This window comes from Lucilia sericata, unplaced genomic scaffold (assembly GCF_015586225.1).
Source record: "Lucilia sericata isolate MDLA Ls3-8-SP2 unplaced genomic scaffold, ASM1558622v1 Contig000030F_arrow, whole genome shotgun sequence".
Classification (NCBI taxonomy): Eukaryota; Metazoa; Arthropoda; class Insecta; order Diptera; family Calliphoridae; genus Lucilia; species Lucilia sericata.
The window spans coordinates 734,530-751,754 of record NW_023994068.1 but is presented as its reverse complement, the minus strand read 5'-3'; the positions used below and the strand labels follow the sequence as shown (position 1 = coordinate 751,754).

General features: G+C 28.0%; 1 protein-coding gene across 6 annotated transcripts in view; it reads left to right on the top strand.

The window, feature by feature from the left end:
* Positions 1-3,880: 3,880 nt before the first annotated feature.
* LOC119611026 overlaps positions 3,881-17,225 on the top strand; it is a 389,234-nt gene continuing 375,889 nt past the window's right edge. The window contains exon 1 of one of the 6 annotated variants that reach the window (XM_037966509.1): positions 3,881-3,954. In XM_037966509.1, coding sequence (XP_037822437.1) covers positions 3,935-3,954 — 20 coding nt within the window. In that variant the 5' untranslated portion in view covers positions 3,881-3,934. Of the gene's footprint in view, positions 3,955-4,216; positions 4,429-17,225 lie in introns of those variants that run through there. The other 5 variants (XM_037966476.1, XR_005232035.1, XM_037966494.1 and 2 more) reach the window with 5 other exon arrangements.

Here is a 17,225-nt window from a genome sequence, read left to right as displayed (position 1 = left end):
GGTCATAGCTCCCATACAAGGTCCCATCCCTAAAATCACTTAAACGCGCATAACTTGTTACAAAATTAAGATATCCATATAAAATTTGGTACATGTATTACTCTCACATACAGAAATATTACTGAGAATTTTTTTTTCTGATCGGTCCATAATTGGTCATAGCTCACATACACGGTCCCCTCCCGAAAATCACTTAAACGCACACAACTCATTCACAAATTAAGATGTATATATAAAATTTGGTACAAGTATTGCTCATATGCACAAAACTATTACTGTGAAATTTTTTTCCGATCGGTTCATAATTGGTCATAGCTCCTATTCAAGGTCCCCTCCCGAAAATCACTTAAACGCACATAACTCATTACGAAATTAAGATAAAATACATAAACGTAAAAGTTGATACAGGTATTGCTCACATATACAGAAATATTACTGTGAAATATTTTTCCGATCGGTCCATAATTGGTCATAGCTCCCATACAAGGTCCTTTCCAGAAAATCACTTAAACGCGCATATCTCATTACTAAATTAAGATATCCATATAAAATTTGGTACAAGTATTGCCCAAATGCACAGAAACATTACTGTGAAATTTTTTTTCCGATCGGTCCATAATTGGTCATAGCTCCCATACAAGGTCCTTTCCCGAAAATCACTTAAACGCGCTTAACTCATTACTAAACTAGGATATCCACATAAAATGTGGTACAAGTATTGCTCATATGCACAGAAATATTACTGTAAAATTTTTTTCCTATCGGTCCATCCTTGGTCATAGCTCCCATGCAAGGTTCCCTTCCGAAAATCACATAAACGCACATAACTCATTACAAAATATTGATATCCATACATTTAGCACAAATATTGCTCTTATATACATAAATTACTAGGCCCCCTCCAGAAAATTACTTAATTGTACAATATTCATTACCAAATAATGATATAGATGCAGAATTTTGAAATTTTGTTTTTATATACACAATTGGTCATAGCTCCCATACAAGGTCCTCTTTCGAAAATCTCTTAAATGCACATTACTCATTACCAAATAAAGCTGTTGATACAAAAATTATATTTCAAGATTTTTGCACGATCGGTTCATAACACACATTACTTATTACTAAATTACGATATAGATACAAAATTTTACTGAAATATAGCTTTCATATCCAGAAGTTTTGCTTAAAGATTTTTTTACGATCGGTCTATAATTGGTCATATCTCCCATACTAGGTCCTGCCCCTAAGACCGTATTTAACTAGTTGCATTATCAATTTGTGTAGAACAAAATTATATATATGTATTTTGAAAATCCTTAAATCTTTCACACACATGCATACATGCAAATTAATAAAAATCGCCAAGCGTTGGTAATGTTCAATAAATCTTGGAATTGTAATAGATTTGAGCTGTTTGAATCTAGGGATTTTTCTATTTAAGATATGAGAAAACTTATTTCTACAAATATTTGATCAATTAGAAAAGTATTAATATAAAAGTAGCTGGTGGAGGGTATTTAAGATTCGGCTCAGCCGAATATAGCACTCTAACTTGTTTTTTTTTTTCATTCATTATTTTGTCATTTTTTGGAATATTTGTGTGTGTGTATGACAGAGATACAAGCCGATGCAAAATGATCGGCGGCGGCGGCGCAACCATTTTAGGTCGGCGGTGGCGGCTTATTATAGAAAATATCGGAAATATTTTCTGAAATACATGTGCGATTCCAATATTTATCAGCGGTATATTTTCTATTTGTCTCCAACCAATGAAAACAAACAGTTGATTATGATAAATACCCGATAAAAATTAGAGATGGCACTCATTTATTCGTAATTCAGTTTGAATTACGTACAGCTTGTGTAATTCGCAGCTGAAATTTTGTATGGCGAATCATGTCATTCAGTACGTAATTGGGGGTTGAATGATGAATGAGAGCGTGAATTACGAATAATTGCACCATGTGAATGGGGTATTACTAACGTGGACAGATGGATTTTGAATAAAAGAGGGATCCGAGTGATTAAAAAAGCGGAATTTGGAAGAAAATATTTTTAATAAGCGGGATTTTAAAAATTTCTATTCATTAAATCGCGATATAATAAAACTTAATATTAGAACAAGTAAAAGAGATATATGTATTCGACTAATACCTCATTTACACTACATCGAAATCTAGTAGATTTCAATCGAAATCTTTCTTCAAATCTAGACCGTTTACACTTCGTATTTTTGACATTTAGAAAGATTTAATTTTTTCTAATATTTCTCCAAATTGTGTTTAATATGAAAAATTAGAAGGAAATATGGATAATCTCCTTGAATTTCATTTAAAATAAAAAAATATATATATTTTAATATTACATTACCTTCTATTTTAAATTAACTTTTCATTCATGTTTTCCAATTTATTAAAATTTTGTCCACATTTTGATTTTTCTTTGTTTGTCTTGTTTTTCTTGTGCAGCGTCGTATTTTTTCATTTCTATTTTTACTAGATTTTACAAAATCTACTAATGAAGTAGATTTGTTTTGTATGGGAAATCTTTCATGTTTCATGTTTGTCTTATTTTTATTAATCAAAATTCAATCCTTAAAAATAGTATGCCTTGGTCTCAGGACAAAAAATTTTTTGACATGTGTAATTTGTTTATACAAATTTCATAGACGTTTATCAATACGCGAATGTTATTTCATGAAATTCTCCCGGAATAAAGTTCAAGCTATGCATTTCGGTTCTTTTTAATCACATACATAGTCTTCCAAATTTCGAACGGACATTTTGTTCCATTTTTCTATATTATAATTATTCAAAACTTTTTGCGGTTTACCATGTTAATACTTTTGAATAACACTAGTGTAAAAATTAAAATTTTTGTTTGCTCATGGATTGAATATATATTTTTAAAAAGGGACTATCTATGTCCGGTGGTTCCTGGCCAATTTTTATATTTTCCTATTGTCAAAATTTTAAAAGAAAGAGTTTTTAATTAATCATTATCCTTGAGTGCTTGTAAAATATTGAAAATGAGTATTGATTTTGGGGTGATTGCACCTTTTTAGGAACATAACAATAATTCGATAACATCACTCTGAAATATCAGTTAAAAAATAAAAGAAATCAAAATTAAGACGCAAACGGAAATAATTAGTTCTCCTGATTGTTAAATATAACTGGGTAAATTAAGGATAAATTAAATTCTCTATTAGGCCGGGGACTTAAAATACTGGACATAAACATAGATTGACATATTTCTTATAACTTACTAGGCAAAAAAGCACAGCTTTATAAGTTAAAAGTGACGGGTCCAAAAAGTTAATTTTCACTTGACACTTAAAATAATATGAACATTCACTTTACAAATTTAAATAAAACCTTCTGATTTAAAAAAGTATGTCTATATTTACCCACATTTTGAAAATTTATTAAAAAATACTAGAATATCTCTTTTAAATCTCTATTCTCTACCAAAATTCCTAAATTTAAAGTTTATTATAAATTGATTACAATAAAATTAAGGAAGATTGAACTGTTATGTAAAAAAGCGGGATATTCTAAGACGGGATCAACTTTTGAAAATCGGGAAAATGCCGCTTTTGGCGGGATGTCTGGTCATGTTAGGTATTACACATGCAGTGTTTCATAGGTATCAGACGATATGAACAACTTTTACCGATAGAAATTTTGACAGTACATATGTAAAATACATGTCGTCTAATAGCCCCTTAAGCATTAATTTTAAGCTCACAAAATTGTACTATTGAGTCACTCTTACCGTCAATGATGTAAGTAAACAAACTTAAAGGCCAAAGCACATACAATACATTTGGTAGAACTGCGTCTGACAGCTGAAGTTTAATGTATATTTTTAAATGTGTAAGTACTCAATCAACACATAAAACTTGTGAACAACGCACAAAATTTGAGAAATGTTCATCATTGAAGTAAAGTAAGAAAGCGAAAAAAAGAAGAATAAAATTACAGAGGTCAAAGTTTTTGTTTGGTTTAAATGTGAATTTTGTTTACAAAAATACATTTTAAAATTTTTGTTTAAATAAGAAAGAAATGTATAATTGTTAAAATATTTTTTATTTAAAATAAAAATACAAACATATTTCGACAACGCAATGATTAGGTCTTAATATTTTTCCAATGCTTCGCAGTCAGTCGCAGTTCGGCCAAAACCATTGGATGTGATTGGGGCTTAACTTAACTAAAAGATTATATATGAGTTAGTAAGTTTGAATCAGTTCATTCATAAAGTTGACAAACAAGTTGGAAGTACGGTTTTTATTTTTGAAGCGTAAGAGTACAAACATACATATTTAAATACATATTGTGTAGATCTTTAGATGACACCAACACAAAAAAGAAACTTTTAAAATTAATTTTATTATTTTATTAAGAATTATAAATAAAAAACGTGAGTTCTCGTGAAAATTACACTTTTAAGTGAATATTTAGATGCATATATAAATATATACTTTTTATAAGTTTATGTATATTTTGTTTGAATATACATACGTATAACTATTTCATGGCCATATAAATAATTGACGTAGGTGTTATTTATACAACATACATAAATACGTACAATTCTTATATGACTTGTTTTTTAAATGTTAAACATAAAAAATCTGTCTATTACATATAATTAAATAAAATCTTAAATAATATGTAAAATATGTAAAAAAAATTTAATTCAAAAAATTGTTTTACTCTTTTCTTTATGTCATCTATTTTCATTTCCAAAATCTGGTCGCCTTACCTTCGTAAAATCTGGAATGTTAATAAGGAGACTTTTAAGTCATGCCTGCTTTTTGAAGATTTGTCATATTGTTTTAAATATATTAAAATGAAATACAATTTTTGTTATACCTTTCACGAGGGTCGGCTAACTTTTAATTTGGAACAGCCAAAATTTACAATTTACAAAACTTAGGTTTTAAAAGAGCCACGAATTTTTAGTTAAGTAACACGTTACAAATGCTTTAAAAACATACATATGTACATACGTACTTTGTTTAGTTATCTGCAAAGAATATATCTTATAGATTTTTGATCACAAATATTGAGTTTTTATGGGTCACTCTACGCTTGTCATTTAAAGGTTTATTAGACTATTTTATTATATTTTATACACATATTCCCGTTTTGTACGTTTTATAGCCAAAAATATAATACCAATAATATATAATATGGGTATCATACTGTTATAAATAATTTTCATTTACATTTCTAAAACGTGTAATAAGTTAACAATTTTTTGTCACCTTTTTATTCAAAGCGAACAAAAAACCTATTTTTTAAGGTTTTTAAGGTTGGGGATTTTAAGGTTAGTATTATTGGAAAGTAGGCTAGTCACAAATTTTCCAAAAGACTTTAGATAGCTATTTCTTCAACCTACTAGGCCTACTATCCAATGGTGCAAATTTCATCCAAATCGATTTTTTAAGTTGGTTCACTAGACTTGAAATTGCCATTACTGTATCCAAACTTTCTATATTTAAGTTATACACAAGTCACAGTTCATTTCGGGGCTGAATGTTTGTGGCTAATTAATTACTATATTTTCAATTTAAAAAACTTTTTATTTGAAAACAACGAAAAATTCGGAATGTATTATCACGATTTACATATTAAAGGTAAACCTCGCCAAAATCGAATTTTGGATTTGAAGAGCTTATAGTCACAAGGTATACAGAGGTGTCACGACCAAATAACTATTTCTCTCTTTTTCGCACAAAACGATTTCAATGATTTTTTTAGTCGTATTTTACATACCTCTTCTCACCAAACAATTTCAAAAGCAAAAAAAGCTAAATTTGAAATGTATAAAATGGCTTCATAGCTTATTCCTTGTTAGGAAAAAATATTATGCAGCATATGTCCAAATTATTGTTAATAGAAAATAAGAAAAAAACCAGCAATTTGTTCTTGTGTGCTAAAATCAAAACCTATTCTTACAAGTGGCTAAATCAATGGTGAAATTTATCGAGAAAATGCTTTGAAAATCATATGTTATCATTAGTATGATCTCACACTGCAATCCCATTTTGTCCAAACGTAGCCAGTTGTCATTATGTCAGAGACTCAATTAAATGATCTTTGAAATGAACAAAAAAATTAGACTTTGTACAAAGAAAAAATTATTTATATATATGTATATTAGTCATTGTTACTTAAAGAAAATATGAATGACAGTGTTAACTTTAAAATATCTTATCTAATACCCCATTTACACTACAGTGAAATCTAGTACTTGTGAGATTTCGAGCAAATCTAGTTTGTTTTTACTAGATTTTACTAAATCTACTTCATTAGTAGATTTCGGCAATATCTATTAAAAATAGAAATTCAACTATGTTTTTTGCCCAATAGAACTAAAAAATAGAGGAAAAAATTACATTTGAGACAAAACAAATTAAAAATTAAAGGAAAACATGAATAAAAAGTGTTTTGAAAGTAAAATATAATGTAATATTAAAATGCCGAATTTTGTACAAAAAATGAAATACTAATAAATAATCTATATTTTCCACTATTTTTTTGTGTAAAAATATTTAATTTGTGAAAATAATTGTTTTGTTTTTAATTTCATTCAGCTGTATTTCAGTTCTGTTTGTAGTGTAAACGATGGATTTTGAGCAAGATTTGAAATCTAATCTACTAGATATTTCTGTAGTGTAAATGGGGTATAAGCGGCATTTGGCAGCCACAAAAGTCTCGAGCAAAATCAATTTTTTTTGTTTACGCTATGAACCAAGGCGAATTCACTTAAGGTGGTGACAGTTCTGCAACAACAACATTTTAAATGTAGTTCAAGGCGAATTCATATAAGGTGGTGTTATTCAATCAGCTGATTTTTTTCTTAATTCGCCTGGTTTGGGTAGCTGTCAAAGTTTGTTATTGTTTACATTTTTATATTTAAAAATGTCCGTTAAACGGAGAAAAACATCGTTAATATTTTGAATTATTTATGTAAAAAATCTGAAAATACCAAGCATCTCGTAAACAAATATAATTTTATTTAAATAATGGCATAATTGGTATGTATACAAATATGTTATTTAAGAAAAACATTTTTTTCTATTAAATGTTAACATATTACACAATATTGTTTTATATTTTATATTGAAATTGTGTAGATAACGTGATTAACTAAAAAAATCTCTTCCGGAACACTTAATATTAAGAAACGCATATGAAGTATATACCCGGCTGGCGGCAGCTGACTTCTACGTTATGGCTTAATTTTTAAATCTATTAAATGTTAACAAATTAAACAATATTGTTTTATATATACACTATGTAGATAAAGAGATTAACTAAAAAAAGTCTGTTCCGGAACGCTTTATATAACAAAACCCATATGAGGTATTTACCCGTCCGGCGGCTGCTACATGATGGCCAAATATTGAAAATTGCTCAGAGTAGAATTATCCATTCACAACAAATATTCATTCATTCGTAATATTATATTTTCATGAATATGTACTTTTTTATGTTTATTTTTCACAAAAAATTATGTTTTACTTATTTTCAGGCACTCACTTAAATTTTACAAATTAATCTGCCGGAATAGAATTTTTCGTTTGAAACAAACATTCAATTCAGAATATATTTCCCTCACGAATCTTTACTTTTTAATAAAATATAAGCATTTTAAAAAAAATTTTCATCAAATGAATTCGCCGTACTTATGGTTTTTGACATCTACGTAAACCAAATGCAAAAACAAAATACATGTAAAATGTTGTTGTTGCAGAACTGCCACCACCTTATCTGAATTCGCCTTGATGTAGTTTGTTTTTGCATTTGGTTCAAGTAGATGTCAAAAACAGTAAGTGCGGCGAATTCATTTCATGAAAAATGTTTGTAAACTTTTTATATTTTATTAAAAAATAAAGATAAAAATATTAAAATTTGTGAAGAAAATTGATCCTGAATTGAATAATGTTTGTTTCAAACGAAAATTTCTATTTCGGCAGAGAAAAGATAAACATAAAAAGATACATATTCTAGAAACAATTATATTACGAATGAATTAATCTTTGTTGCGAATGGTTAATTCTACTCTGAGTAATTTTCAATATTTGGCCAGAACGTAGCAGCCGGCAGCCGGGTAAATATCTACCTCAAGCGACACGGAACAGATTTTTTGCAGTTAATCACGTTATCTACATAGTGTAAATATTAGGGTTGTCAATTATTCGTGCTTAGATTTTAAAAATTATTCGATTATTCGAACGAATAATTATATATTTGTCTCACACTGTGTCTCCATTTTAATTTTCGGTGAAGGGTTACACTCTGTCTATCACCGGTATCTTCTTGCTCAGAAAACAGCGCTCAGTGACCAGACATCCTGCCAAAAGCAGGATTATCCCGCTTTATAAAGGTTGATTATTAATCAATAATCCTTAATTTTATTGTAATCACTTTGGGATTTATTATTTAAAAGCTTAAAATTTAAACTTTAAATTTAGAAATTTTGGTACAAAATAGAGATTCGAAAGAAATATTCTAGCATTTTTTAATAATTTTTCAAAATGTGGGTAAATATAGATATAATGTTTTTAAAAAATCATATTATTTTAAGTGTCAAGTGAAAATAAACTTTTTGGACCCGTCACTTTTAACTTATAAAGCTGTGCTTTTTTGCCGAGTGAGCTACAAGAAAGATATCAATCTAACTTTATGACTAGTATTTTAAGCAGACCTGGGCGATTTCCATTAATTTTGCATTAACATTAAATTAAAAAAAAATAATTTAATGTAAAAAATATTGCATTAACATTAAATTTGTAAAATTTAATGCATTAAATTTCCATTAACATTAAATATTTTTTAATTTAATGCATTAATTTTACATTAACATTAAATATTTTTGAAATTAATGCAATAATTTTGCATTAATATTAAATATATGTGAATTTAGTGCATTAATTTTACATTAACATTAAATAAGCAATAAAATTAAAGCATTAATATTCCATTAACATTAATATATATCAAAATTGATAATTGATAAACATAAATAAAAATATAGCACAAAAGACCTCGATCAAACTAAATACAACTAAAATTAAATAGGTTAAAGTACTTTCTAATAACTCCTATATTCCATTCAAACTTGTGTGTGTTAAATATGATATTTATATAAGATTCCACAGACAAAAACTATAAAAGGATTATCTGGGAAGTGATACTATTCTTCTAATATGTATTATCGAGTATAGGACTTATTAGGAAGGACTTTAACAAAATAAACTAAAAAAGGAATATCTGGGAAGTGATACTATTCTTCTAATATGTATTATCGAGTATAGGACTTATTAGAAAGGACTTCATTCAAACAGAAAGAAACATTCAATTTTACTTGAATTTAGTTAGACCGAGGTCTTTAGCGCTGTATTCTTATTTTTATAAATTATTTTATACATTAATGTTAATGGAAAATTAATACATTAATTTTATTATTTATTATTTATTATTTATTATTTAATGTTAATGGAAAATTAATGCATTAAATTCAAAAATATTTAATGTTAATGTAAAATTAATGCATTAATTTCACAAATATTTAATGTTAATGTAAAATTAATGCATTAAATTTAAAAATATTTAATGTTAATGCAAATTTAATGTATTAAATGTACCCATGTTAATGTTAATGCAATAAACTTGCATTAACATTATTTTTTTTAATGTAGAAAAAATTGTTAATGCATTAACACATTTAATGCATTTATCCCAGGTCTGATTTTAAGTCCCCGACATAATAGAGAAATTAATTTATCCTCACTATTGCTCATGTATTGAAACATACGTATATTTTTAAAGAGGGCTTTGTCCGGTGGATCTGAGTATATCATTCTCATTTTTTTCAGACATCTATTCAACAATATTTATTAAGAATATTTCAACGGAAATTTCAATATTTTTGTGACGAGAAAACCATTGTTTGAGTGTTGTAACACCAATATTTTTTTACATAAAAAAATAAAACTCTAAATATCCCAGCAAAATCTTTGCTTACAATGATTACCATTAAGTACTTTATTAATGACTTACATTGAATGTAAAGTCTAAAAAAATCTAAATAAAGAAACAAACAAACATAAAACAGTTACTTTTTCTTTTTTTCCTTTTTTTGTGCACACGATATCAAATATCTATTTTTAGACAAACAGAAAATAAAATAGTATTTGTGTGTGAAAACTATTATTTGACGCACAATAAAACAGCTAAGCAGTGGTGTAGTGAGTGGAGCATCCAACTGGCAGACGGAAGGTATTGAGTTCAACCCCAGTCTGTGTCGACTTTTTATTTTTTCATAAATATTCTATAAATAACTCTACTAAAAAAACAACTTATTTCCAACCAAATAATATTGACTTACTTTTGGAACATCTCAAACAAAAATAAGTACTTTTTCTAGTAGAATTGTAAGCACTTTACTCGATGAATTCTGGTGATTTTTCTAGTGAATTTGTAAGCAAATATTTTGCTGGGATGTACTATAAAATTGTTTTTTTTTTTCATAAAAGAGCATCTTCGGAAAATCACTCAGATGCTCATATTAATATCGATATACATCATGAAAGAACACAGAAAAACTGACAATTTTTGACCCCATGTCTTCCAATTTCCTTCATATTATCAATATATGTATGTATGTTCTTGAAGTAGAAAATAAAACAACTCCGTTGTTTAGTTTCAAAAATTTCAAGAAACGCGATTTTTATGGTGATTTTAATTTGTTCGAAAACTACAAAAAAATCAAAAAGGTATAAAACTTTGAACCTTTATATCTTTTTTTGATTTAGAGAAAGTTGAAGATAGTGCATTATTTATGGAAATGCACTTTTTAAAATCGTTCTCCCTGTTTAACATTTTTTAAAAGTGCATAAAATATCTTTATATATTTTGCATGTGACGTTCCACAGTGGTATAGGAAAAAAAAGAGGGAAATAATTCGGTAACTTCTAAACGGTTAACCCGATTTTAATGAAATTTTGTATGCACAAAGAGGAGGTGCTGTCGAGTTTAGGTTTTGAATTTGGACCTTATAGGCCAACCAGGGGCCCGGCGGGGGTCCATAAATTAGGACACCTCGGCTATGTTAAATTTTTAAAACGATCCTATTTCTTCATTTGAGTTCCGATTTAAAAAAAATTTCGTATATAGAATCTCCTCATCGAGCACTATAAATGTCGTCGTAGCAGTAAATTATCTCTTATAGTTTAGGAGATATTCGCATTTGAAAATTAAAATTTTAAAATTTTTACCGTCCTTACTTTAGTTTTTTGATAATAGCGGGTCCAAATATTCCCGATTTTCGCCATTTTTTTTATTCGCTTAACAACAAGTTTATATATCAAGCAGTGAAAGAATTATGTAAAAATCATAACTGAGTCCAAAGTTATAGCCATTTTAATTTAAAAAATTTAAAAAAGGCGATTTTTTGTCATTTTTTTTGGGAAAAAAGTATCTTTTTCTTTTTAAGTTATCTAAAAAGTTTCTAAGAAGATGTATATAGAATTTATACTTTTTGGAAAGCTGACTTTACATAAAATACGATAAATGAAACAAAACCTAAAAATTTTTGACACCGAGGGGACCAAGTCCATCCAAAAAAACCCTATTTTTTATGGAAAATTCAATTTTGAGCAAAAATTTTCAAATCGCATAGTCGATATCAAATTATAGTGACCTGTTTTATATGACCCAATATGTTCTTAATCATTTTGTAACGGGTTTCGATAACCCCGCCCCTGGTATGGATATAATAGGCAAAAAATCCAAAAAATCCCATTTTGAGTAAAAATATCTACCTAACTGTAAAATTTCATCAAAAAATATTCATAAATAAAATTTTTATTACAATTTGAAAAATTTGTATCTTTGCAAAAACTGAATAAAAAAATTTTTTATTTTTTTTTTTTTTAAGTATTCCGCGAATTTTTTAATTTTCAAAAATTATATACAAAAATAGACAAAATTACCTTTCCATTGATATATAACATGCCTACCTATTGTTTTTTAAGTGATAAATTTAGGAAATTAGGGAAAACTCAACATCTTTTAGAAAATTTACCTAGCACTATTATTTTCATCCATAAGGTTAACTCTTAAATTTGTTACATATATTAAAAAATGTTCAGGTATTATTTTTTAAACTGTAATGATTTTTACCCCTATAGGTCACTTTAATAGGTAGCTTATTAAAGTGACCTATTGAGGAAAAATTCATTACATAAGGAAACGTTAGACATATTAGGTAGAATATCATAACCCTTTAAAAAATAATTTAATTTAAGTACCTGTAATTAATATATAAGACAGGTTTATATCTGTTTGTAATTATTTGTAATTTTCTAACCATGATCGTACTAAAAAAAATGATTTGTGCTCCATTTTATTTCAACACTCTTCAGCTCCTTTTCAAGATAAAGTCAACTTCTTATTGAAATATATTGAAACTGCACATAAAAATAAAGTGGATAAAACTGATATATGTAAAATTGAAAATTTTATAAAATCAGTTGATATAAAACTGAAGAGTGTTTGGTATTCCATTGCTAAATTTCGATCGAAATTTTCTCATTGGCTGGATGAATGTGTAGAAGTTGCTATTTGCGTATCAACTGTTGGTGCTCCCTGTAAGCAGTATGAGGATTTGAGCTCAAAATCAAAGAGGAAAAGGTTATCAACTTCACTAGAAACCTTATCTAACGAAGAAGTTTCGGACACTTTTAAAGCAATGTTAAGAAAAGAAAAACAGCCTTTGGATGCCATAAAAATTGCAAATATTCTTCCAACCGCATCACCAAGACGACTGAAAAGAATTGTAAAGAGTATACCCACACCATCATCTGATACAACGTTCACTGAGGAAGAAGCTATTGCGCTTATGTTGCAGCTGGGATTAAGTCGTGATAACTACATAACGTTAAGAAAGGCGCTATCTGAAAAAGGAGTGGATGTTTTACCATCATATGACAAAATAAATGAAAAGAAGAAAAGCATTATACCATCTCCTCTTGAAATAACTGATCGGAAGGCTGTTATTGGACTCGGCGCTCTACTCGAAAATACTGCTTTAAGGATTGCTTCTGACTTTTCTTCAGACCAACTAAAAAAAATAAATTCTTGTGATCTTCAACTCATTTGTAAGTGGGGATGTGATGTATTATCAGCACTCTCGGAATATAAACAAATCAACACAAGTGAATCATCTTCCGAGTATAAAAGTGTATTTATGGCATCGCTAGTTCCATTAAGAATTCGAAAGTATGCTGACAGCGATTCTCCATCAACCAGTTTCGATGATATTTGGAAGAATTCGACTCCAGGGTCCAAAGCTTTTTGTAGGCCAATAAGCTTTAAGTATATAAAGGAATCCAAAACAACAACGCAAGATTTGATAAATCGTATTGAAGCAGAAATTAAAAACTTGAAACCTATAACAATCGAAATAGAAAATTATTCGTTTAACATGTCCTATGATTTAAAACTTACAATGATAGATGGGAAAGTTGGAAATGCCATTACAGGAACATCATATACTAGGTACTGCTACAAGTTTCTTAAAAGTTTCTAAATTACTTTTGAAATTTTATCCCTGGAAAGAAATGACACCTACAGTTCACAAGATATTATGTCATGGAAAGGTCATCATAGAACATAATATTCTGCCTTTAGGAGAGCTTACAGAAGAACCCCAAGAATCGAGGAATAGAGACTTTAAGCATATTCATCAGTTTAGCTCAAGGAAGTGTTCTAGGCAGTTGAGTGTGCGCTGCTAAAGCACAAAAATATATTTGTATTGGCCTGCAATTATGTCTGCCTGCTACTAGAAATTGCAAACACGAGTTGCAATTTTTATATTAATACGAATATATATGACTGCAATTTTTAGTAGCAAAGTGATACAAAAATGATAAATTTTCATATATATTTTATAGTCATATACAAGAGAAGTGGTGCTAGTGCTGCATATTTAAACGCTGTTCTTGAAGTAGAAAATAAAACAACTCCGTTGTTTAGTTTCAAAAATTTCAAGAAACGAGATTTTTATGGTGATTTTAATTTGTTCGAAAGCTACAAAAAATCAAAAAGGTATAAAACTTTGTATGTAAAGTCTAAAAAAAATCAAAATAAAGAAACAAACAAACATAAAACAGTTACTTTTTCTTTTTTTTCCTTTTTTTGTGCACACGATATCAAATATCTATTTTTAGACAAACAGAAAATAAAATAGTATTTGTGTGTGAAAACTATTATTTGACGCACAATAAAACAGCAAAGCAGTGGTGTAGTGAGTGGAGCATCCAACTGGCAGACGGAAGGTATTGAGTTCAACCCCAGTCTGTGTCGACTTTTTATTTTTATTTTTTCATAAATATTCTATAAATAACTCTGCTAAAAAAACAACTTATTTCTAACCAAATAATATTGACTTACTTTTGGAACATCATGCTCGCATACGATTTCTGGAACATTTTCTACATTTAGCATATGATTTAAAGTACAGAAGCATACCGGAAAATGCAAACAAAAGTGCAAATAACAATAAGGAGTTAATGGAAATGAGAGCCAGTGAGAAAAGAAGAATTCAAGAGGAATTTAAAAAGCGGATGGGATTAAATATTGATAAACCACTCACAGGATATGGAAGCACAAACGATGGTAATACCGCTAGACGTTTTTTCAAACATTTTGAAACTACTTCCGAAATAACCGGAATTAATATGGATTTACTGCAAAAGGTCAATATTATTCTAATGGCGATAAATAGCAAGCATAAAGTGAACGCAACAAAATTTGGAGAGTATTCTACAAAAGTTTCTAAATTACTTTTGAAATTATATCCCTGGAAAGAAATGACACCTACAGTTCACAAGATATTATGTCATGGAAAGGTCATCATAGAACATAATATTCTGCCTTTAGGAGAGCTTACAGAAGAACCCCAAGAATCGAGGAATAGAGACTTTAAGCATATTCATCAGTTTAGCTCAAGGAAGTGTTCTAGGCAGTCTCAAAATGAAGATATTTTTAATAATCTGATTCTATCTTCTGATCTTGTTTTATCTACTATAAGGAAACGTTGGATTTGCTACAAAACGTTAGCATTTGAAAATATTCATGAATTTAAAGATTTACTTTATCTTTTAGATATGGACTACTGTGATACCGATTATTTTACAAAATTATATTAATTTATAAAAAAAAATAAATAAAGACTATTTTTATATAAAATAAATACTTGTTAATTTTTTTAGGGATAAAGAATAAAAGAATAATCGTAAAAAGTGGCTGTAAAAATTCATAAAAATTTAGGTAGTAAAACATGCCTAACAAATGTATGGATGAAAATAATAGTACTATTATTTTGTCTATTTTTAAAAACTGTATATAATTTTTGAAAATTAAAAATTCGCGGAATACTTTTTTTAAAAAAAAATTAAAAAATGTTTTTTATTCAGTTTTTGCGAAGATACAAATTTTTCAAATTGCAATAAAAATTTTATTTATGAATATTTTTTGATGAAGTTTTACAGTTAGGTTGATTTTTTACTCAAAATCCAAAATTAAATAAAAATTTCGAATTTTCTTATTAGAAATCCCGGAATTCCCAAAAAAGTTTTAAAAAATCCCAAAAATGGGATTTTTTGGTTTTTTGCCTATTATATCCATACCAGGGGCGGGGTTATCGAAACCCGTTACAAAATGATTAAGAACATATTGGGTCATATAAAACAGGTCACTATAATTTGATATCGACTATGCGATTTGAAAATTTTGCTCAAAATTGAATTTTCCATAAAAATAGGGTTTTTTTGGATGGACTTGGTCCCCTCGGTATCAAACATTTTTAGGTTTTGTTTCATTTATCGTATTTTATGTAAAGTCAGCTTTCCAAAAAGTATAAATTCTATATACATCTTCTTAGAAACTTTTTAGATAACTTAAAAAGAAAAAGATACTTTTTTCCCAAAAAAAATGACAAAAAATCGCCTTTTTTAAATTTTTTAAATTAAAATGGCTATAACTTTGGACTCAGTTATGATTTTTACATAATTCTTTCACTGCTTGATATATAAACTTGTTGTTAAGCGAATAAAAAAAATGGCGAAAATCGGGAATATTTGGACCCGCTATTATCAAAAAACTAAAGTAAGGACGGTAAAAATTTTAAAAGTTTAATTTTCAAATGCGAATATCTCCTAAACTATAAGAGATAATTTACTGCTACAAAATGTCAATATTATTCTAAAGGCGATAAACAGCAAGCATGAAGTGAACGCAACAAAATTTGGAGAGCATTCTACAAAAGTTTCTAAATTACTTTTGGAATTATATCCCTGGAAAGAAATGACACCTACAGTTCACAAGATATTATGTCATGGAAAGGTCATCATAGAACATAATATTCTGCCTTTAGGAGAGCTTACAGAAGAACCCCAAGAATCGAGGAATAGAGACTTTAAGCATATTCATCAGTTTAGCTCAGGGAAGTGTTCTAGGCAGTCTCAAAATGAAGATATTTTTAATAATCTGATTCTATCTTCTGATCTTGTTTTATCTACTATAAGGAAACGTTGGATTTGCTACAAAACGTTAGCATTTGAAATATTCATGAATTTAAAGATTTACTTTATCTTTTAGATATGGACTACTGTGATACCGATTATTTTACAAAATTATATTAATTTATAAAAAAAATAAATAAAGACTATTTTTATATAAAATAAATACTTGTTAATTTTTTTAGGGATAAAGAATAAAAGATTAATCGTAAAAAGTGGCTGTAAAAATTCATAAAAATTGAGGTAGTAAAACATGCCTAACAAATGTATGGATGAAAATAATAGTACTAGGTAAATTCTCTAAAAGATATTGAGTTTTCCCTAATTAATTTGTCACTTAAAAAACAATAGGTAGGCATGTTATATATGAATGGAGAGGTAATTTTGTCTATTTTTCAAAACTGTTTATAATTTTTGAAAATTAAAAAATTCGCGGAATACTTTTTTTAAAAAAATTAAAAAATGTTTTTTATTCAGTTTTTGCGAAGATACAAATTTTTCAAATTGCAATAAAAATTTATGAATATTTTTTGATGAAATTTTACAGTTAGGTAGATTTTTTTACTCAAAATCCAAAATTAAATAAAAATTTCGAATGTTCTTATTAGAAATCCCGGAA